We start from the raw sequence: 22843 nt of genomic DNA, 5'->3' as shown, positions 1-22843 counted from the left end.
TTTAACACTTATCTGTGAGGTCCCTTACAATTCAAACCATTTTATGATTCCAAGATTCACAATGGTGACAGCAATGTAGTTTTCTGCCAATTAGTTCTACCCTTTAAAGATAAAACTTGCAGATTCCTCCGAGAAAGAAATATTAATCTGGAAGGATGGGACTAAATTCAGAGGCACCACAAACACCAGAGAAAAGAGCAACCAAAGAATCTAAGAAAATGGGGCCCAAAGGTGAAGGCAATGGTCTTTTCTACTGTTGACTGAAAACTGTATTTCTCTTGGAGTGAAGACATGTTCTGAATCTTCCAGCCTGAAGCATGCTGCGTGCAAGGTATGGCTTTGCCTTGCTCAAGGACCCTATCGAACTAACAGCAAAAGCAGCTTCTGTGCAAGAGTTAAGTGTCCCTCTGCTGCCTGCTGCCAGCCCTCTGCCCAATTAGCAAAATGGACAGTGTTTAAGGATTCATCTGTTTCAGGACAGAACCAGCCAGCTTAAACCTCAGGTTACTAGTCAGGGGAAGGTTATGGCTTGGGCAGCGACCTCCACCACAGAAGCGCTGCCATCCTGAACCACAGTGGCCATTTGTACGACAACAACAGCCTACACTTGGCATCTCCACTGCAAGGCATACTCCATCTCTCACAAGACATAAGCATCAATCAGGTCAGACTAGAGAGCAGCACGATCAATAAAAATACTTACCAGCAACCCTGACCAAGAGACATTTTCTTCTTGCTTGGTATCAGTTTTATCTGATGTACCCAGGATTACAGGAACTCATAGGGTCACTGCAGTATTTTCAGACCTTGTACTATTTCCTTATTGCCTGAATTGAGTGTTCTCTACCACAGCTCTCTGATTTTAAATGCTTTGCTTCAGGCATTTTTCCTCTCTTTTATGAGTCTGGCCAGACAGCAGGACACACCAGTCAATGCTCTAGCTAGACTCAGTCAGTTGCAAGCAGAATAAAACATTATTTTGTATTTCTTTTCACATAATATTCAAATAAAAAAATACCCATTACAAATCTTAAATATTAATTTGCAACCACTTACGTTAGAGGCTAAATTTCTTACAACTTTTATCATTTACTGTGCTGCATCAATAAAGTCACAGGATCACAGAATTAACCAGGTTGGAAAAGACCTCTAAGATCATCAAGTCCAACCTATCACCAAACCCTTCTCATCAACTAAACCATGGCACTAAGTGCCTCATCCGGCCTCCTCTTAAACACCTCCAGGGACAGTGACTCCACCATCTCCCCAAGCAGCTCATTATGATGCCAATCACTCTTGCTGTGAAGAACTTCCTGCTAACACCCTGGCACAACTTGAGACTGTGTCCCCTTGTTCTGTTGCTGCTTGCCTGGCAGCAGAACCCAATCCCATCTGGCTACTACCTCCCTTCAGGTAGTAGTAGACAGCAATGAGCTCTGCCCTGAGCCTCCTCTTCTGCAGGCTGCACACCCCCAGCTCCCTCAGCCTCTCCTCACAGGGCCCCTCACCAGCCTTGCTGCCTTTCTCTGGACACCTTCCAGCACCTCAAGACTAGTCTTGAAACAGCCAAAGAGCCCAGAGAATTCAACCTTGTTAACTAGAAAAGGAAATATTATAGTAAATGAAACTAAGTTTTGAGGATATACAAATGTTGTTAGGCACATCTACCTCCAGGTATTGAAAAGTCTATTTAATAATGAGAGTGGCAATCCACAGAGTGAACACCTACAGAATTTCTGTGATGCTGAGGCAGAACAGCATCTTTGCAATGACACATTTTATGTATCTCATAAAAATATTGCTAGCACATTTCATGTCAGCCTACTTAACTAATCCAAAAACCCCAATCTCTGCAATGTTCTCATGACTTCTTTTACCTGACTTCCAGTTTCCATCCAAAGAGGCTTAGAACAAATTGTAATAAATTGCTCAGTAATAAATGGGTTTCCATTAATTTGTATGCAACAAAGAGAAAATTTGACTGAATAAAAGCCCACTAAGCTGGACTGCTATATAAATGTCTAATGTATACCTTCAGAATTAGCTAAATGTACTAGATCTAGCCTTAATGCTATAACCAGCTATAAATCAACAAGCTGGAACCATTCTAGTAGCAGAAGGAAAACAATCATTAATATAAAGTACAAACTAATATGAAAATTCATTATTTAAAACAAGAATTCTTGCTCGACAGTTTAAGGATGTCTCCTGTCCAATGGACTTGGAAAATATTTGCCACCACACTCAGATCTTGCTGTCCCTCCTACAGGAGTCCCCATCAGAGACTCTACTCCCCCTTGTTGTGCAAGGCTGCAGTCTACAGGGGTGAGAAGCCTGAAACTTACTCCCCAGTGTGCCCACAGCAGCAGATATCATGACACTTGAAGGGTAGGGTCCCACACAGAAGGCAGCTCAGATACCAAGTTGGAGGACTGCTCTTAATGAATCAAAAATTATTTAGGAGTTGTAAATTCAACTACATGAAGTCATCAATTAAATCTTTGATTACAGACAAGACAGATGAATTCCACACTTCCATTCCTCCTGTATAAAATTGGGATTTATAATGCACAGGAAGCACAAAGCCTGAGATTTATGTTGATCTACAGCAGCAGAGGCTGTACCTGGGACCGGGTAAAAGGGAGCCAATGGGTGACGTCTCCAGGTGGTCCCATTCCACCTGCCCCTTAGCCCTAGACATATCTGCCAGGTCTTTCGCTTGAAAGGTCCGCAAGTGTTAATGGCAAACAAGCTGGAAATCACCCTTCAGTCAAGTTAGTCCTTGCATTTCTGAGGTATCTGTTTTGTGTGCATTGCACTTTTTTTCTTGTCCAGAAGCACAGCTAAAAGCAGGGCTGGTGAGAAGCCTCTTAAATCAGATCTATAGCTGACAGGAATGATAATCCAGAGCCACAGCCATTGCCTCAAAATGCTGAATGTTGGCTTTTTTTGTCTCGTTCCTCCTAGCACACACAGCAACTCCCAGCTCACAATACACTCATCGTGTGGCACATCTGCATTCAGCCCTTTCTCTCTACTTTTTCACAAGGCTCCATTCTTGCGTGAGTCACACTCTCAGCTGCAAGCCATCCTCTCGAGGACAGACACATCTGAAGTGGACAGGCAAACTTTGTCAGGATTCAAGAAACAATGGCAATGTATCAGACAGCACAAATACTTTAGAAGCTTCATTATCCCAAAATACAAAAGAGCACTCCAAAAAATATTTTTCATGGAGAATGAAAACACCACAAGAACAGAATACACACTCTTTCCAATCTACCTCGTTTAATTTTTACTCTTACTGCTTACTGGGTAAGGCTACAGCATACAAATAAGAATATTCTAGCAAGAAGTGGTAAATCTTTTTGGTTTTTACTTACCTGCCCCAACAAACTATGTTCAGCCTTCTCAGAGAAAATATTTAAGACATGAGATGATCTACAAGACAACTGAATCATTACCACGAACTATGCTATGAATACCTCTGAATAGGGTACATACATCACCATATGTATTAGCATCTACATCCAGCTCATCTTTACACAGCTTTCTGCTGTTGGTGCTCATTGCACTGGTTTACCACTTTCTTCCCCCTGAAGATCAGGACTTTTCATTATCTCAGTGCAGAGACATTTGCTGATAACACATATCACATTCACTGCAGTTGTTCACATGATGGAGCCCAAGCACAGTCACAACAGAATCACAGCAGATCCTTCTTCATTAACAGATTCATCACTGATTCTACACCCAGATCACAGCATTTTTCCAGGTCCACTGTGGCTCTGTAGACTAAACATTGCACATGAGCTGCCAAGCAGGTGCCATCTTTCTTGTTTTGCTGCTTGTGAAACTTGGTCATTTCTTCTTGTTCCACACTGTCAGGAAGGAGCAGATGGCAGATGTGCTCTGCCTATAATATTGTTTTTACATTCCCCTGTCTGCTGGCAAAACTACAGAAGCAACATTTGGAGACAAGAATTTGCAGTGTATTTTCAGTTTGGGGTAACTGAACTAAGAGGCAGCATGGGGCACAGAAAGAGGAAGAAAGGCTTGTACTGAATTGCTGCTGACAGATTTCTACAGCAACAAAAATGTTTAAAAGTCATATTGAAAAAAAATAAAAAGAGAAAGATATACTTTAATATGATTTTCATAACCAAACAGAAACACAGAAGAGATCTCAAAGATCATCCAGCCCAACCTTGCACCCAGTACTGAAGGGTGTAATGGTTTATAGCAGAACAAAACAGATCAAAAAGAATCAGTGGGTTAACCTATTTTTGCTTTCCCAACACAGAAGTGAGGGAAAAGGAACACACAAAAACTTGGGATTGAGACAAAAAAAAAAGTGAGATAAGAATAAAGGTTACTGATGACAATCAAATAAACAATCACCTTAGCCTAGTTGGAGAAAAAGCATGGTGTAAAGCAGCAGCAAGCAGAAGCAAGCAAGACAAAAGTCAAAGCCAGAAAACGCCATTCTAGTGTATCACAGTATCACAGTATCATCAGGGTTGGAAGAGACCTCACAGATCATCAAGTCCAACCCTTTACCACAGAGCTTAGTGGAAAAGACCCAACCCAGAAGCAGCAACTAGAACAGGAAGCCTCCTATGTTACAACCTGAATTTCAAGCCCCATAAAACTTTGCTCCAGGTAGCACTTTTAATTTTTGAAGCTGGCATGACTGAAGCATGGTATGAATAACAGCAGCAGATTCAACTCAATCCATGACAAAGGGTCAACACTAAACCATGACCCTAAGCACCAGGTCCACATCCAGCCTGAACACCCCCAGGGCAGACGAATCCAATGTTTGATAACCCTTCCAGTGAACAAGTATTTCCTAACATCCAGCCTAAACCTTCCCTGGAACAGCTTGTGACTATTTCCTCAAAAATGGATACATCTTTTTGAGATGTACTTCCAGTCATGACTTTACACGCCTGTTTGCTGTCAAGGAAATTCTGTCAGCTTACAAAACACTGGCTTTTCCTGCTCTACTTCATTTTGTTCCACAGCAGCCTTCCCTTTGCCTAGGTCGTTTCGGAGACGTGTAAACCTCTCAGCAGTTTTCATCACTCTCCATGTTGCCTGCAAGGGATTACCATGCTTTTTTTCTGGATGATGTGCCAATATTCCTGAGACAACACTCAAGAATGTGAACGTGACAGCAAATTTGGCTTGCAGCTTGAAATCTGAAGAATGTGCTCAACAATACATTCTTTTTCATCACTGTAGTTGTCCATAATAAAGAAAGTAGCACACAAGTTGTAAGACTGTCACAAAATTTACCTTGTAACCAATTTTCTACGGTAGTTTTACGCTCTGCCCTTTTGTGGCATCGCCATTCAGACAGGATTCAAAAGCCAGATTCAGTTGTAGCTTCTGAAAGCGGTTTTCTGAACTGCCTAAGCCCAGGGACAGAATCATAACAGAAATGGTAACTGGCAGATAAATAAATACTTTCACAACAAAGCTGAAAGAGACACCAACAGTTTACACCAATGTTTCAGATATTTTATTAAAACATGTTTCAAATATGTGCATGATACACAGAAGGGAAAAAAAAGGCATTTTAAGTAGTAAGATCTGAGCTGCCAACAATATTTCTTCAATAATTTTAGTACACATGTATCTCCTAAAATAACAAACCTTACACAATCAAGAAAGGAGCATCCTGTTCCTATTTATAGCAATTTAAAATAGATTTTTTTGCTAAAAAATTGATTCAGAACTTGGGAGATTTCAAATTATGCACATTTACTGCAAAACGACACGTGGGGATTCAGCTCGGAAAGTCTGTTTAGAAAGCTTTATAAATCAAACTGAATACTTCCTATAATCTGTGAGCCAACCTAAAGCAATCCCATTGCACATGGAACTCGGTTTATCTATGTTCTCTGGTACCTGGCTGCCCAGGTGCCAAATTCATTTTGTGTAAACTACTGACAAAACTGTGGAGATGTCCCAGAAAAGAAAACGGGCAGAAGAATCATCAGCTGCGACTGTTGAGCAGATGTAGTACAAGCTCTTCATCCTCTGCTAGAGATAGCCCAGTATCTAATGGTAAGTAAGAGTCCTCCTCTTGGGTGAATTTCGCCTTCTTTCTTTTTGGTGGTATTTCTTCCACTACAGAACTGCTGCTACAGCTTCTTTTCTTTCTTCCCTTCTTCTCTTCAGGTTCACTGCAGAAACAAATCAATTAGTCTTTTTAACAACCGTGGCAATCAATACCATCACGTAATCAAACAAATCATTTTAAACAAGGCAAATTTATGTCAAGATAAAAGCAAATAAAATTACAACTCGTTAGGGTGAAGCAATAGAAGCTGATGAACTCGGAATGTCTAAATTAGAACTGCTTTCAGGCTGAGGTGGTGCTGGGTGTTCTGCTGTCTTAATTGATTACAGTATGTCAAGATATTGCTATCAGATTTATCTAAGATTTTCTGCCTTACAGAGTGACAGACAACATGACAAAGCTGATTTAGTGATGTGTCAGTAGACCTTGACATGCATTCAAGATCTCGCCTAAAATAAACACACAACAAGAATTAAGACATGAGAAGTGTAATTTCACTGGCAAATGCTACACTTCTTTTAGTTTTTTTTGGGGGGGTGTAAATGTTTTGGGTTGGTTTTCAAGTTTTTAGACTTCATTAATTTTGATTTGGGTCCATGTCATCCAAGCCACTTTTTCCACTTCTCTCAGAAGCTTTCTTGGGAGATATCAACCACCTTTTTGCCATGAGAGGAAGAGGAAAAAGCCAATCCTAGTTATTTTCCCTGGTGAATATCTAATTTTTTTCTGCTGCTTTCAAGACTTACACAGATTGCCTGTGTTAGTTTGAAGCTAGCTGGAATGTTTTGGTGAGAAGAAATAGATTACAGGCTGTGAAAGGAAAACAATGGTGATGTCTACTTCACTCAAAGGCTCACTGAGAGATGAAAGAAGAAGAATCAAAACACAGATAAGACACTTCTCCTGCTGGGGAGCTCCGAGCTGCATCTCTCTCTCTAACCTCACCCTCCGTTTCTCTGACTAATCCACTTTGCTTCCTAACCCCCTGGCCGAACCTCCATTCTTTCTTGGGACTGGGGTAAGGTTGAGGGGCAGAGAGGAGGTGGAAGGGCAGTTGGAAGCCCCTCCTGGGGACTCAGGTTTCTGGGAGGGGAGTTGTGTTTCTGTATTACCTTTTACCTTGTATATTTCTGTGTAATTGTATATACTGTAAATATTGTGCTAAGCTGTAAAAATAAAGCTTCATTCAATTTCCAGATCTGACTGAGTCTAGTCTGGGTGATTTCCAAAGTGTGGGGGGGTGGGGAACACCCAAACCATCACATTGCCTTTTACAGCCTTTGATCTAGCTGGTTTAAGACTATGACTTCTGTCACCTGCTCACATGACAGCAACAGGAGGAAAGCCCAAGCTTTTCTGTATCTTCATGTATTTTTTGTTCATAACATGGAAAATTTGCTATACATCATCTTATTAAGATTAAAATAGTCAACAAAAATGCATTGCAAGATATGATATCTGTGTATGAGGTTACAGAGAGGTGGTTGTCCTATGCTGCAGGGTAGAATTCATGAGGAAAAATAAGAGCAGAATGCACACCCTCACAGCCTAAACCATTCTCTCCAAACAAGTTAACTAACAAAATGGCATTCCCACATTTTTCATGCTTGTATTTTAAAGAGCACTGGAACCAGCTGTCCAGAGAGGCTGTGGAGTCTCCCTCTCTGGAGATATTCAAGAACTGTCTGGATGTGTTCCAATGTGATCTGCTCTAGGTGATCCTGCTCTGGCAGGGGGGCTGGACCAGATGATCTTTTGAGGTCCCTTCAAGCCCCTGATATTCTATGATTCTATGAACATAACAAAACCAAAAATGGATTCTCAAAGACTGAGTTTAGGCTTTTCAAAAATACATGGTTACATTCAGATTAGTAAAATTCAGCAGATTTCTACACAGAAAATTCAATGAACTAAACCCCAAATATTTCAACAACAACTTTTGCAATTGCCTTTATGTTTACAATTGCTTAAGTATAAATCATAGAATCATAGAATCAACCAGGTTGGAAGAGACCTCCAAGGTCATCCAGTCCAACCTAGCACCCAGCCCTATCCAGTCAACTAGACCATGGCACTAAGTGCCTCATCCTGTCTTTTCTTGAACACCTCCAGGGACGGTGACTCAGACACCTCCCTGGGCAGCCCATTCCAATGCCAATCACTCTCTCTGGGAAGAACTTCCTCCTAACATCCAGCCTATACTTCCCCCAGCAATGTTTGTGAAATGTTCTCTTCAGAAACATTGTTCAGAGACAAAACAATTAGAAACAACAACATGAAACAAATAGCTCCAGCTGGGGAATACTGTCCTTAAATGAAGATGGGAACCCAAGGGGCAAATTCAAACTACCTTCAGCTGTTCTACTAACAGGACTAGTTATCAGTCTGTACAATGCTGGTTTCACCAGTGACTGCAAACCAGCCTAACTCAAACATTAACCCCAAAATAGAGCAGTTTTCAAGAAGTTCCCCAAGGCACTCTGAGAGGGAGGGATCAGTAGCACACAACTTCCTCCTCTTGCTGGCTCTTACACTGTGCTTCCTGGCTGCCTTTCCATCAAGACAAAGGAGCAACATGAGATCTGACAGCCTTGTACTGGATTTCAGATCTATCATCTGCTTCCCTCACTTGTCCATCCCACCCTTCATAGAATAACAGTGCCAACTCTTGACTACTCATTACAGCAGTGAGAGTGAGGAAATCCTATGAGAAACAAAATTGCATTCTCAAAGCTGAAGCAAACAAAACATCCTACATGTATACTGTCCTTCCCTGCCTATCCAAAAGAAATAAATGACCTTTAAGGTCTCCCTTCTAAGCCAAACCATTCTATGAATAGCTGATGACTGTGCCCCAAATACTTCTCTTAAAATTAGGACATTTAAAAGGATACAGGATATGTTGGCTTCGAGATGTTGTTTCATAGGAGTGCCTTTTCAGTGCTTGCTACCAATGTTTACTCTGTTCCTTTATAGGCAAACAGACTGCTGCTCTCTGTAGTGCTTAAGATGTTCAATAAAATGCTGAAGCTATATCAAAAAGTCTATGAAAAATACTCTAAAGCAGTAAGATTCTTTCAAGTGGCCAATGTGGGTTTGGGCTGGAGATCCATGGTGTTCACTTTGATCAGGCTGAGTACAGGGGTTCACTTTAAAAATGTTAAGGCTGAAATCTCATTTAAGTAAAAGCATTTTAGCTTGTCTGTAGAAGGGCAAATTACTTATTTACATCTGAATGGACTCTGAAGCCCAGTTTGCACTCGTAATTGCCTAATGCTTCATCTAAGACATTTCAAAACATCTTGGCAAACAAAACCGTGTGGAAAACTCACAAGTTATGATATAGCACACTTGAAATACAAAAAAAATTGTATTAATTTTGAGAGTTTCAAAGACCTCTTAGATGTCTGTAAGCTTTAAACAGAGATTAAACATAAAACACATTCAGAAGGAATGACGAGATTTCTAATTTCTTCCACAAACAAAAAGCACATCAAGACAATTATGATTAATTTTAAGCATAAGCTCTCTTGCAACATTATGCTGAGTCAAGCTGTTTGTTTTTATTACTAAGGGATCAGAGTGCTCCATTAGTAGTGCATGCTAAAGATATATGTTCATGTTAGCAGGTGTATTTTCACACTAATTTGACTTGTATATCAGTATCACAGGATTAACCAGGTTGGAAAGACCTTTGAGATCACCAAGTCCAACCCATCACCTAATGTAAGCTGGAGAGGTAAAAAAAAGAACAATGTGTGACACAGGAAGCAGCATGAGGAAAGCAATCAAGTGATGAAGGGCGCTAAAGGCTTTTGACTTCATGATGCACAAAAAAGTAGAAGCAGCACAGTATTTGATAAGGGTAATACAGGAAGGAAAGCAGACATTCACGTGGAAAGTGCAAATAAGAAGTTCACAATTTCAAGATACAGATGGAAGACAGATGGTGCCTGTCCACAGAACGGTTTGGGTTGGAAGGGGCCGTTAAAGATCACCTATCCAACCCTCAACAACCATGTTCCTGCAGGAAGGATTTCTGCCAAGCTTAGGTGGCATGGAGAGGGGCTGCATGGCTCTGGAACAGAGATGCAGCTCTTACAACAAGTCAAAGTGGCAATTTTAAAAGGAAAGTGGAAAATCACCAGTTTGGCATCATGGTGTTAAGAGATATCCTGTACTCCACCTGGATTCATCTCTTCAGCTGTTTGTACAGAAGCTCTTTGGAGTAGCTGTAGTAGGTGTAATTCCCACTTGTGCATGTAAAAGGGCTGAGTATGTGAGAGCTGATGTGCACTTACTGTAAAATTAATTCTTCCTTGGTCTCCACTGACTGAAGGATGGTCAGCCCACCCTGCAGACCCAATCTTTTTATTGTTGGTCACTTCCTAGGGACAAAAGTGGTCCCTTATTCCTCACAAATGCCCTAACTGATGCACTTCCAGCTGGTATCCACAAACAGCCTTTTTCTAAGGTGGTTCTAAGTTATTCTGAGGTGAATTATTTTCTAATAGAGCAATGCACTTAGAAAGCAAGCCCACAACTCAGACCCAAACCAAAGCCAGTGCAACTTTTCATCTTCTATTTATAATACTTAGAAAGTGGCATGTGCAGCTGGATCACAATTTCTTCCTTTTACCATCTGGTGCAATTTAGTTTTTCAGCTGCCTGAACGACCTGCAAGGTCTGATGCTGCCTGATGGAAGGATTTACTGGGATGGGCTGTGTTTACAGAGGTGTGAAGGTACTAGCAGCTGAATTGTCAACAGGCACAGTAATTTCTGTGGTCCCAGCTGCAACAAGAAAGGAAGATACTATCATTTGATAGGTAATGTTTATTACTCAAACACTAAAGCACCATTTATGAATCCCCTCCCTTAAATAAATGCCAGCATATATGAATGGCAACTGGGAAACAGGGGATCTGACTATAAACCTAACAGCTATACACAAAACCCACTCTAGCTACTGGAAAAAATAATCTCACAAGTGTGTTTTGAGGTGATACTAGGAAAAATAGAAAGCTTGTAATTGTTAGTATTTAATTGCTTCTGAGTTTCAAGGTGTGTCTTGACAAGCTGTCAAGATTTTAAATGCTTGGGAGTCAATCATTTGAAATGTGTGGCCACACAATTAAGGTGCCATTGTTTAAACAATCCGGTACAGTGAGATCTCTACCCAGCCTCAGCTTCAGTTAACATAAACCAGAGCTTGTTCCAGAGCCTGGATTCACCAGCACTGCTCTGGAAACAACCCACCCTTGCCACTGAATTGCAAGCCACACACAAGCACTTTCCCAGAGAAATATACAGGAATAATGACTTAATCTACTAATGAAATATAGCTCAGAAAAGTTAGGGGTAATTCATCCCATAAATGGCAGCATTTTGTTAATCAGACATGCTGTGCCACAAACCTTTTTTCCATATAATAAATTTTAATTCATGAGGGCACAGCAGCAATCCTAATGAAGATTAATTACTGCAGTGCCTTCCATAAAGCCCACTGCAACTTCTTTCTTACTCGATGTCAGAATGCCATAGTACATAGAAACGGTAATGAAAATAGATCATGGAGTGTTCTTTCTTAGATCTGGACAGGCTGGGTCAGCAGGCCAAGGCTAACAGTATGAGGTTCACCAAGCTCCAGTACTGGGTCCTGCACATGGGTCCACAATTATCGCATGCAGCGCTACAGGCATGGGGAAATGTGGCTAAAAAGCTGCCCAGCCTAAAAGCACCTGAGAGTGTTGGTCAACTGCTGATTGGATATGAGCCAGCAGTGTGCTCAGGTTATCAGAGAAAGTGTGGCCAGCAGGACTAGGGAAGTGATTGTTCCCCTGTGCTCAGCACTAGTGAGGCTGCACCTTGAATAATGTGTTTAGTATTAGGCTCCTCACTACAAGATATTGAGCTTCTGCAGCAGATCCAAAGATTGATGTCTACAACTACCTGAAGGGAGGCTGTATCCAGGTGGGGGTTGGCCTCTTCTCCCAGACAACCAGCAACAGAACAAGGGGACACAGTCTCAAGTTGTGCCGGGGGAAGTATAGGCTGGATGTTAGGAGGAAGTTCTTCCCAGAGAGAGTGATTGGCATTGGAATGGGCTGCCCAGGGAGGTGGTGGAGGCACTGTCCCTGGAAGTGTTAAGAGCAGACTGGATGATGCACTTAGTGCCATGGTCTAGTTGATTGGTTAGGGCTGGGTGCTAGGTTGGACTGGATGATCTTGGAGGTCTCTTCCAACCTGGATGATTCTATGATTCTACGACTCTAAGGGCAATGGAGGGTCTAGAGAAGACATCTTATAAGGATTGGCTATGGGAACTAAATTTGTTTAGCCTTGAGAAGGCAAGGCTGAAGGGAGATCTTATCACCCTCTACAACTTTTTGAAGTGAGGCGAGTACTGTTCTCTTCTGAGTAAGGAGCAATAGGACAAGAAGAAACAACCTCAAGTTGCACCACAAGAGCTTTATGTTATATATTAGAAAAAAACTCTTCACAGAAAGGGTTATCAAGCATTGAAACAGGCTGCCCAAAGAAGTGGTTGAGTCAATATCCCTGTATGTATTTAAAAGACATATTTATGTGGTACTTAGGAACATGGTTTAGTGGTGGACTTGTCAGTGCTAGGTTAATGGTTGGACCCTGTGAACTTAAAGGTCTTTTCCAACCTAAATGAGTCTAAGATTCCCTTGCTGTCATTCCAGTGATGTAAATCAAGCTCACTTTAAAACCAGATTTATAAAAAAACAGTTGCAGGGAAAGGGGTGAATAATTTACTGATAATGAAATACCAGTGTAATAGTGCTAAAAGCAAAAGGCAAGTCTGTCTTGGAGATGAAGTATCATAATATTTAAATGGAAACCAGACCAGTAAGAGCACATGTGTAATACTTCTCACTACTGCATGGGAGTTATATGGAGGACTCGATAAGAAAAAGCACTCAAACCAACCATCAGCATCTCACTTCCGTTCTGAGGTCACCTTTACTTTCTAAAGTCCCCAGTGGAGAAGTGGCAGTGGATTCAAATCAGATGTCTGAAGCTGTAAATTCTCTTCCTTGTTTACCACTGATGGTTCTGCTGACCATAAGGCAGCAGTACCTGGCCCAGCCCTGGATCATAGGTGATTCCACTCAGTGTACTTGGGCTAAGCAGTTTTAGCTTGTCTTTATACACCACTCCAAAACCTGACATCACTCAGGGGTTGATCCTCATAAGGATTACATAGCACTGCTATGAGTTGAAACTACTTCACCTGGAGATAACCCTTTTGATTTGCTGCCAGAGGCTTAACCTTGCCTGAAATATGCTGCTGCCTTTGGAGATGCTGCTCAACCATCTACCTAACCCTTGCATTCATTCACTCCACAGCTTCACTTGACACTGCCACTTTTCAGGTCTGTTCCTCTCCTTTTCTTATGTGTGGCCACAATCAGCCAATTGCTAACAATTTCTGAACTGCAGAGTTTCAATAAATACTCAAATACTAATCCCATGTCTCCTTCATTCACGCAGACGCCTGCTCATGACAGACTAGTTTTATTTATTTATTGCAAAGACAGTTTCTGTAGCTGTCGAGTTTACAGGAATCCCAGTAAGGATCTAGTCTCTACTTGCAAAACATAAGTGACCAAATTACCCAATTTCACTAAGAAATTCTACCATCAGGTCCATTTCACATAGTTAGCTGGAGTCTAACATTTTATAACAGTATACCAAGTCTGAAGTAATAGGAAGGCTTTCATGGCACAGCACTATCATATTCAACTTTGCAATTAAACAGCATTACCAAGCCTTTAATCAGAGATCTTTTACCATGACTACTTTATGGTGTTTTCTCTGGCCATCACAATATTAAGTCCTGGCCTTCATAAAGTCACTGATATGTCCTGTACACCATGATTTGCAGATGAATAATCTCAAAAGACAACGTAACACCAACCACATCAAGAATTACAGAAAACTTAGCAGAACAACATCAGCAATCTGGTATAAGAAGAATGTGTAGGAAACTGGATGAGGGCATCGAGTCAGTCATCAGCAAGTTTGCAGATGACACCAAGCTGGGAGCAGATGTGGCTGGGTTGGGGGCAGAAGGGCTCTGCAGCGGGACCTTGACCGCCTGGACAGATGGGCAGAGTCCAATGGGATGGGGTTCAATAGCTCCAAGTGCAGGGTGCTGCACTTTGGCCACAACAACCCCATGCAGAGATACAGGCTAGGGTTGGAGTGGCTGGAGAGCAGCCAGACAGAGAGGGATCTGGGGGTGCTGATTGATACCCGCCTGAACATGAGCCAGCAGTGTGCCCAGGTGGCCAAGAGAGCCAGTGGCATCCTGGCCTGCATCAGGAATGGTGTGGTCAGCAGGAGCAGGGAGGTCATTCTGCCCCTGTACTCTGCACTGGTCAGACCACACCTTGAGTACTGTGTTCAATTCTGGGCCCCCCAGTTTAGGAGGGACATTGAGATGCTTGAGCGTGTCCAGAGAAGGGCGACGAGGCTGGTGAGAGGCCTCAAGCACAGCCCTATGAGGAGAGGCTGAGGGAGCTGGGATTGTTTAGCCTGGAGAAGAGGAGGCTCAGGGGTGACCTTATTGCTATCTACAACTACCTGAGGGGAGGTTGTGGCCAGGAGGAGGTTGCTCTCTTCTCTCAGGTGGCCAGCACCAGAACAAGAGGACACAGCCTCAGGCTGCGCCAGAGGAGATTTAGGCTTGAGGTGAGGAGAAAGTTCTTCACTGAGAGAGTCATTGGACACTGGAATGGGCTGCCCGGGGAGGTGGTGGAGTCGCCTTCCCTGGAGCTGTTCAAGGCAGGATTGGATGTGGCACTTGGTGCCATGGTCTAGCCTTGAGCTCTGTGGTAAAGGGTTGGACTTGATGATCTATGAGGTCTCTTCCAACCTTGGTGATACTGTGATACTGTGATTTAATTTATGACATTTGCAATTCTCATAAATAAAGGAAGGTACACAACCAAGCAGCACTGACTGCTGACTTGCACACCTGTCAGCTGGTGACCAGCCATAAAAACACACACAACACATCAACAGAACTAAGGTATTTCTCCTTTCCTCTCATATCTAAGATCCTTTCCATGCTGATCTAAATGAGATCAGTCATGCCTACTAAAAGATTTAAAGAAGGTAACAATGAGGTTAATGGCAACTTTGCTCTTCCTCAGCATTTTTATTTGCAGAGGCTGCGGGATTAGAAGTATCAGAAACTCAATTTGACTGCAAAATGATTATTTAAGAAACCCAGTTGCTTTTTTTCCACTTTTTCTATCCACATTCAATATATTTACATTTTTCACCTCATTAACAATTTATATGAATAGCCTTAAAACAAATATGATGAATGTTGTTACATATACAAAAAATTAATCTCGCATTACATGCTTGGAGTCATTAATTACTCTGCTTTTAGAGGTACAGCTGGAAGGGGATTTTATTTAAAAGCAAACTTAACTCACTATTTCTATGGCTCCCTCAATTTAAACAAAAATGCCACAAGATTAACAATGTTTTGACTTGTTAATTCATGGACAGAGAGTCTATTTTTAAAGGCTGTTGAAAGAAGTTACTGGAGGCTGCCTTTGAGATAGTCCTTTCAGAAGCAGTTTTTTCCCCTTAGAGCAAGTAGCAACCACTGCAGCCTAAGATATTTCTACTTTAACCCAACACTTTGAGCTAAATCTCTGAATTTTGAAAATACAAATCAGAACAGAATTTTATTTTCTACTCTCAAAGCCTAATTTCACTCTTGGCTGACTCACTTTTGTAAAAGCCATGAGGTCAATATTCCCCAGCCCATCATACAATTCAGCGACAGCTCTAAGAGAGGTGCGTGCGGCATGAATGGTGATTTAACAGAAACTTCTGTTTCCCACTGGCAGCAAGATTCCTTGCTTGTTCTCATATTTATTCTTTTTGATCCACCAGATCCTCATCATCCTCTCTCCTCCTTTCACATTTACATCCCTTCTACCTCTTCCTCTCTCACAAAAATTCAAATCCACTTCTCCGCAGCCTCATGCCCACCACCAGCCTCTTCAGCTACCCCTTTTACCCAAAAGCTAATGGGTCATTCAAATTCTCTTGCTTTTCTCAATTTGCTCTTTAACTTTCATTGCATTTTCCATTTTTCAGTTGTGCCTCTGCTTTCACAAAAGCCTCCTAAAGGAGGTGCTTAGAGCGACTCACAAGTTTTCAGGCATAGTTACCACTGAGCTCCAAAAGCTGACTTCAGAGCTAGAGAACAGACTGCTACGTTTTTTACCCACACACCCATAAAAAAAAAGTCTCTTCATTAACACTGCCTAGTGGGAACAGTCCTTGGCCTGTCCTACCGCACCAAAATGAGCTGGGACATTGCCCAGAAGAGCTCTAGCTGGCACTATCCAAAGTTGCAGCAGTGGTGGGCAATACGGACAATTGTGTGCCAGGGCTTACACCTGCACTCTGGCCAAATCCATTTAGCCTGTACAGACACAACTGATGTTTTCTAGGCAAGCCAAGCCAGCATCGGATTAACCACCACATGCTTGTGCTGCACACTGGAGCCATCTGCAGCTCTTAATTCTAGCAATCTCCTTTCAGGCCCTGATAGAAATGTAGTTTTGTCCTGGATTCTGTCATCTTCCAAATGTATTACCAGTATGTCGTCACTCACTGCTTTTGCCCTTGAGAGCATCCCACTGTTTTCCATTCTTCTCTCTCTCTTATACACCTGCCCTAGCTGTTCTCACCTCTCACTCCATTTTAGTTACTACCCTTAGCAATGACTGACAAATCAACCCCTGGCCTGTTCCCATCTATAATGCAACACAGTGCTTGCATTAAAACCTCAGAATTGTAGTCTTGGACATCCCAGATTTACCTGTAATACTTTTCCTGCTGGTGCAGTGCCTAAACTGATGTGGCTTCTTCTAAAATCTCTGAATTATCTAGGGTGGCTGAAGCTGCTCTTTGGGTCCTTGTTAACTCCCACTCAGCTTAAATGCTGCAGAAATTTAAGTAATTTGACTCACTTTTCAAATTTCAGTCTACTTGGCATCTTAACTATGGTTGAAAACACCTACAGCCTATTGCCCTAGGTTTTCAACAAACACAGACAAGAGTGAAAAGCAGGAAAGCATTGGGTCCAGTTATGTAAAGATGGAAAAATGAACAATAACATTTTTTAAAGTCTTTGTAGGAAGGCAGGGAACTCTCCTGTTACTGAAATGTCAATGACAATTCAGAAACAACTGAGACCAGTACTGTGTCCTGAACTTGACAGAGGTTGCTTATTAAGCTTCAAGCTATGGCAGTTCTTGAGACATGTTTGTTATTCCAAGAAAGCCTTTCATCTAGCCAGGGAAAATTTAAACCCCAGATTGATACAAAAAAAAAAGGGCCCAGTTAGATTCTAACCCCCAGAGCACTGAAGGAACATAACAGATTTACACAAACATTTCACTTAAGAGAGTAAAACCAAATTGCAGTTTCGTAGTCATCTGCATCTATACCTATATCTGTATCTATACCTACATCTATTGTGCTCAAAGTTACTCTCTTCAGCCTAAATTACATTCAAGACTAAGTTCTTTGGGACAACTGAAATACCACAGACATCAAAGTTCCAATATTCCCTGAAAAAATAACTCAAGTAAGGGCAAGTCCAAGAAAAAGGAAAAGCAAAAAGCATTCAACTGTGCCTATGTGGTATTAAATTTACCTCACATACTGAAAATTAAAAAAAATGAGTTACCACATGTGATTAGTTGCAATTTCCAAGTGGGTGCTGTCTGTCTAAGAGGGTGAAGCACTCAGTGAGCCCTCTGGGTACCAGAATCTTACTGCCATGACCTTAGGACAAGTTACTACGCGACTCAACATTCCTGCCTACAAAAATCATACTGACCTCCTTTGTAAAGAGATTTGAGATTTCCTGAGGAAAATACTTCATCAGAAATAATTACTACATCCTATTTTTCTTTTTATGTGTGTTCTTTCTTTTTCCAAGCTACTTCACAGGAACAGGAAATGATCAAAGCTCTAGATCTTCTCTTAGTCTTTAACTCTCCTTGAGCACAAATGCCGACTCCAGGGGGCCAGGTCAGTTACTGATTACCACTGCCAAAAATCTGTCCATTTCTGTCAACTCGTATTCTTAAATCTTATCTAATCTTGAGTCTAGCTGACATCCCTGGGGAATGGATCAACACAAAAGTGATGCATGAACACACACAAAAAAATTAGAAGATGTCTCTCCCAGATAAACGGTTACTTAATGATACCAAAAGCAAACTAGACAAAATCCCCAGTTTTAAATGGACTGACCTACCCTATTCAAAATACTTACTAGTTACATCACAAAATGCTGTATTGTCAAGATAGCTACACTTAGCTAAGGCTACAAGCTGAAATAATGTAAAAATCTTGTTTTAAAATAAGATGCTGAACCACTACCCTTTTCCTTCAGAAAACGTGCAACAATTCAGCAGTGGTTAGGAAATGCCTGAGGCAATGAAATATTTAATATGTAGCATTGTGACACAGTCTCCATACTTGATTGCAGGTAACTGATTCCTGCTAGCTCACTTGTCCACCAGCTTAACGGATTCCAGGAATGTGTCTTTCAGCAGCAATATACACACCCATAAACATGGCAAGTGTTGCCCTGGCTTCAGTCACCTAACAAAACATCCAACTTTATTAAATTCTTGGGTTTATTCTTTCCAAGAAACAAATGTAACCATCAATATTCCATCTCTACTTTGTCACCTGAAGTCAGCTCAAAGTTTACTTTCAAGGCAAAACCAGCAGTACTATGGTCCCAGATGGAGAAGTGTTGGTATCTTGAAATGCCTCTTTTGGCATTTCCATTAATGTTCTACATAAATGCAGAACTGCTAAACAGACTTGTCTTCTGTGCTTTTCACATAATTAATATCAGACCAAACAAGGATGGTTTCTTCCAACAAAATGAGGTTTCACAGCATCCTCTAGTTCTGATCACTGATTCTATGATTCTTATACCCAGAATCTCCAATATTAAGAAGACAATATTAACCACATTACTGGTGTTACCTGGGGGCAGCAGAGAAAAAAGTTTCATTGCATTAACCTGGCTCCAATACAAGCAATATACAAATACCACTAGAGGATGCATTTATCAAATGCAGACAGAGATATTTCAATTCTAGTAACATGTGAGAAACAAGCCACAAATTCTCTTACACAGCCCTCCCCAATAAATATCAAATCTTAAACTACATTAAAATAAGAAATTGTTTAACAGCTTATGCTGCTTCCCCCACCAAAAGCTGCTGGGCAGAGTCAAGCAGACATAAATATGGAAGGAACTTGAAGAATCGTGTTTAATAATGATGGATCTCATGTTCAGATGTGGTTTTGTTTGTTTGATTGATTTTTTGTTTGGGGGGATTTTTTGAGTTGTTTTATTTGGGGTTGGTGTTTGTGGTTTTGTTTGTTTGCTTGCATGTTTTATAGGAAGCTGTACTGGGGCACATGTGCTGCGAGGAGCAGCTGAGGGAGCTGGGGTTGTTCAGCCTGGAGAAGAGGAGGCTCAGGGGAGATCTTATTGCTGTCTACAACTACCTGAAGGGAGGTTGTAGCCAGGTGGGGGTTGGTCTCTTCTCCCAGGCCACCAGCAATTGAACAAGGGGACACAGTCTCAAGTTGTGCCAGGGGAAGTATAGGCTGGATGTTAGGAGGAAGTTGTTGCCAGAGAGAGTGATTTGCCATTGGAATGGGCTGTCCAGGGAGGCGGTGGAGTCACCATCCCTGGAGGTGTTCAAGACAAGCCTGGCTGAGGTACTTAGTGCCATGGTCTAGATGACTGGCTAGGGCTGGGGGATAGGTTGGCCTGGCTGATCTTGGAGGTCTCTTCCAACCTGGTTGATTCTATTATCCTATGATTCTACAGAAAGCATGTCAAGATGTCAAGAGGCTATACTAAATTCTTTTGCTAGTGGAGGTCTAGTAGGGTAATAAAAGTTTATGCCTTTATGTTGGTTGTGACCCATGAATTAATGAGAACTGGTAATATGTCTATACTCAAGCCAGTAGATACTGCTTTCAGGTTGCTATTTCAGTTTCCAGTATTTACTAATGTATGGCAAATCATAATTGCAAGCGAGGAGCAGCTGAGGGAGCTGGGGTTGTTCAGCCTGGAGAAGAGGAGGCTCAGGGGAGACCTTATTGCTCTCTACAACTATCTGAAGGGAGGTTGTAGCCAGGTGGAGGTCAGTCCCTTCTCTCAGGCAACCAGTGACAGAACAAGAGGACGCAGTCCCAAGCTCTATCAGGGCAGATTTAGCCTGGATATTAGGAAGAATTTCTTTGCAGAAAGAGTAATTTGCCTTTGGAATGGGCTGCCTGGTGAGGTGGTGGAGTCATCATCACTGGAAGTGTTTAAAAAGAGATTGGATGTGGCACTTGGTGCCATGGTTTATTTCACTAGATGGTGTTGGGTGATAGGCTGAACTTGATGATCTCAAAGGTCTTTTCCAACCCAATTAGTTCTGTGATTCCATGGTGTTTCACACAACTTTGAAATTCATTTTACATGGAGTGGATACTGAATCAGATTAGGAAAGTGAAAAAACAGAAGGAACTGTAGCAGTTACCTTTTTCTTCCCTTTGCATAAAGAGGGAGCAATTTGCAGCTGCTCAGAAAAAGCAACACATTTCCCCCATCCCTGATAGTTCTATCCACCAGCAGATAGGTAAAAAGGCTACAGGAGACATTATCATCAGGCTGTTTGTTAACTTAGGACTATCCAGTTTAGGGATATTGTACATGCTAGGGACAATCTAGCCACCAAGATTTAGCTGATTCAGGCATGAAAAGCAGAAGATTTATGTACCTAAACACCTAGAACATAGCAAACTAGAACACAGGAGGTTTAACTTAAACGTAAGGAAAATATGTTTTACTTTGAGGGTGACAAGGAGCAATGGATGTAAACTGCAGCACAGGAGGTTCCATCTCAACACAAGGGGGAACTTCTTTACTGTAAGAGTCACACAAACACTAGAACAGGCTCCCCAGAGAGGCTGTGAGGTCTCCTTCTCTGAAGACTTTCAAGGCCTGTCTGGATGCATTCCTCTGTGACCTGAGCTAGATTGCATGGCCTTGCTCTAGCAGGGAGGTTAAACTCGATGATCTTTTGGGTCCCTTTCAACCCCTGACATCCTGTGATCCTGTGACAAAGACTGCTCATAGAGGTTGTGGAGCCTCCTCCTCAAAAGGCTTTCAAAACCTGCCCAGACATGTTCCTGTGCAACATGGTCTAGGTGTACCCCATTTAGCAAGGCGGTTGGACTAGATGATGCATAGGACTCCTTTCCAACTCCTACCATTCTGTGATTCTGTTTAAGTGTCAAGAGGCCATTTGCCAGAAACACAAGACAGACTTCTTGTGGCACTGACAGAAATGACAAAAAACACATAGGATCTCATGCAGTATCCCTGGTTTATATAACTTTAAACAGTTTTAAGTTGAGAATAAAAGTTTAATATTCTTAATTTTATTATATATTTACTTCTAACTCAGATTCCACTTCATTTTTAGTGTTGAAGTGGCTGAGCAATGCTGAATCATAAAGCTTATCAAGTTTCACTCTGCACAAATTATTTAATGCAAGACAGGCACAGAGAGCTCATCTAAATCCTCAAATTACTTCAGTGTTTTTCCTTTCAAACAGAACCTGCAATATGACAGAAGGGAAATGTACCTCTGAAAGAGCACTGGGTTTGTGTGGCAATTTTTCAGTATTTGAGTGGCTACAGGGGTGCTTGTGTGAGAAGCTGCTAGAAGCTTCCTCCATGTCCTAGAGAGCCAATGTTGGCTGGCTCCAAGACAGATCTGCTCCTGGCCAAGGCATCAGTGACGGTGGCAGCACATTTGGGACAACATATTTAAGAGGAAAAAGCTGCTGCACAACAGCAATTGCAGCTGAACAGAGGAGTGATAGAAACAACACTGCAGACACCGAGGCTCCTGAAAGAGTGGGGGAAGAGGTGCTCCAGTCTGAGATTTCCCTGCACCTTGTGGTGAAGACCACAATGAGTCAGGCAGCCCATGGAATTTAACAGTAGAGCAGATATCCACCTGCAGCCTGTTGAGGACCCCATGCCAGAGCGAGTGGATGCCAGAAAGAAGCTATGACCCCACAGGAAGCTCACACTGGAGCAGACTCCTGACAGGACCTATGGACCCATTGCAGAGAGAAGCCTATGCAGTGGGTTTGCTGGCAGGACTTGTGACCCCATGGGGGACTCACATTGGAGTAGTCTGTTCCTGAAGAACTACACTCCATCAAAGGGACCCTTGCTGGAGCAGTTATTGAAGAACTGCAGTTCCTGGGAAAGACCCATACTGAGGAAGTGTGTGGTGGATTGTCAACCATGGAAGAAACTCCACACTGGAGCAGGGAACAGGTGTGAAGAGTCCTCCCTACAAAGAGAAAGGAACAGCAGAGGCAATGTATGGTGAACTGACTCCAACTACCATTCCTCACTCTGTGTGGCTGCAGGAAGTAGGTAGAGAAACCGAGAGTGAAGTTAATCTCAGGAAAAAGGAAGGGGTAGGGAAAAGAAGTTTTAAGATTTGGTTTTATTTTCTCATTACACTGCTCTGATTTGATTAGTTTCATCTTTAATAAATCAACCTTTCCCCAAGTTGAGTTTGTTTTGCCTGTGACAGCAGCTGCAGAATGATCTCCCTGTCCTCAC

The 22843-nt window shown here is 42.0% G+C and overlaps 1 protein-coding gene across 1 annotated transcript in view; it reads right to left on the bottom strand.

Annotated features, from left to right (window-relative positions):
• Window positions 1-5479: 5479 nt before the first annotated feature.
• DDX10 (DEAD-box helicase 10) overlaps window positions 5480-22843 on the bottom strand; it is a 207827-nt gene continuing 190463 nt past the window's right edge. The window contains exon 18 of the mRNA XM_064171186.1: window positions 5480-6194. Within this exon, the coding sequence (XP_064027256.1) occupies window positions 6005-6194 (190 nt within the window). The 3' untranslated portion in view covers window positions 5480-6004. The remainder of the gene's footprint in view (window positions 6195-22843) is intronic.

This window comes from Pogoniulus pusillus, chromosome 3 (genome assembly GCF_015220805.1).
Source record: "Pogoniulus pusillus isolate bPogPus1 chromosome 3, bPogPus1.pri, whole genome shotgun sequence".
NCBI classification, from domain to species: Eukaryota; Metazoa; Chordata; class Aves; order Piciformes; family Lybiidae; genus Pogoniulus; species Pogoniulus pusillus.
The sequence above is the reverse complement of the archived record's forward strand: the minus strand, read 5'-3'. Positions and strand labels throughout refer to the sequence as shown.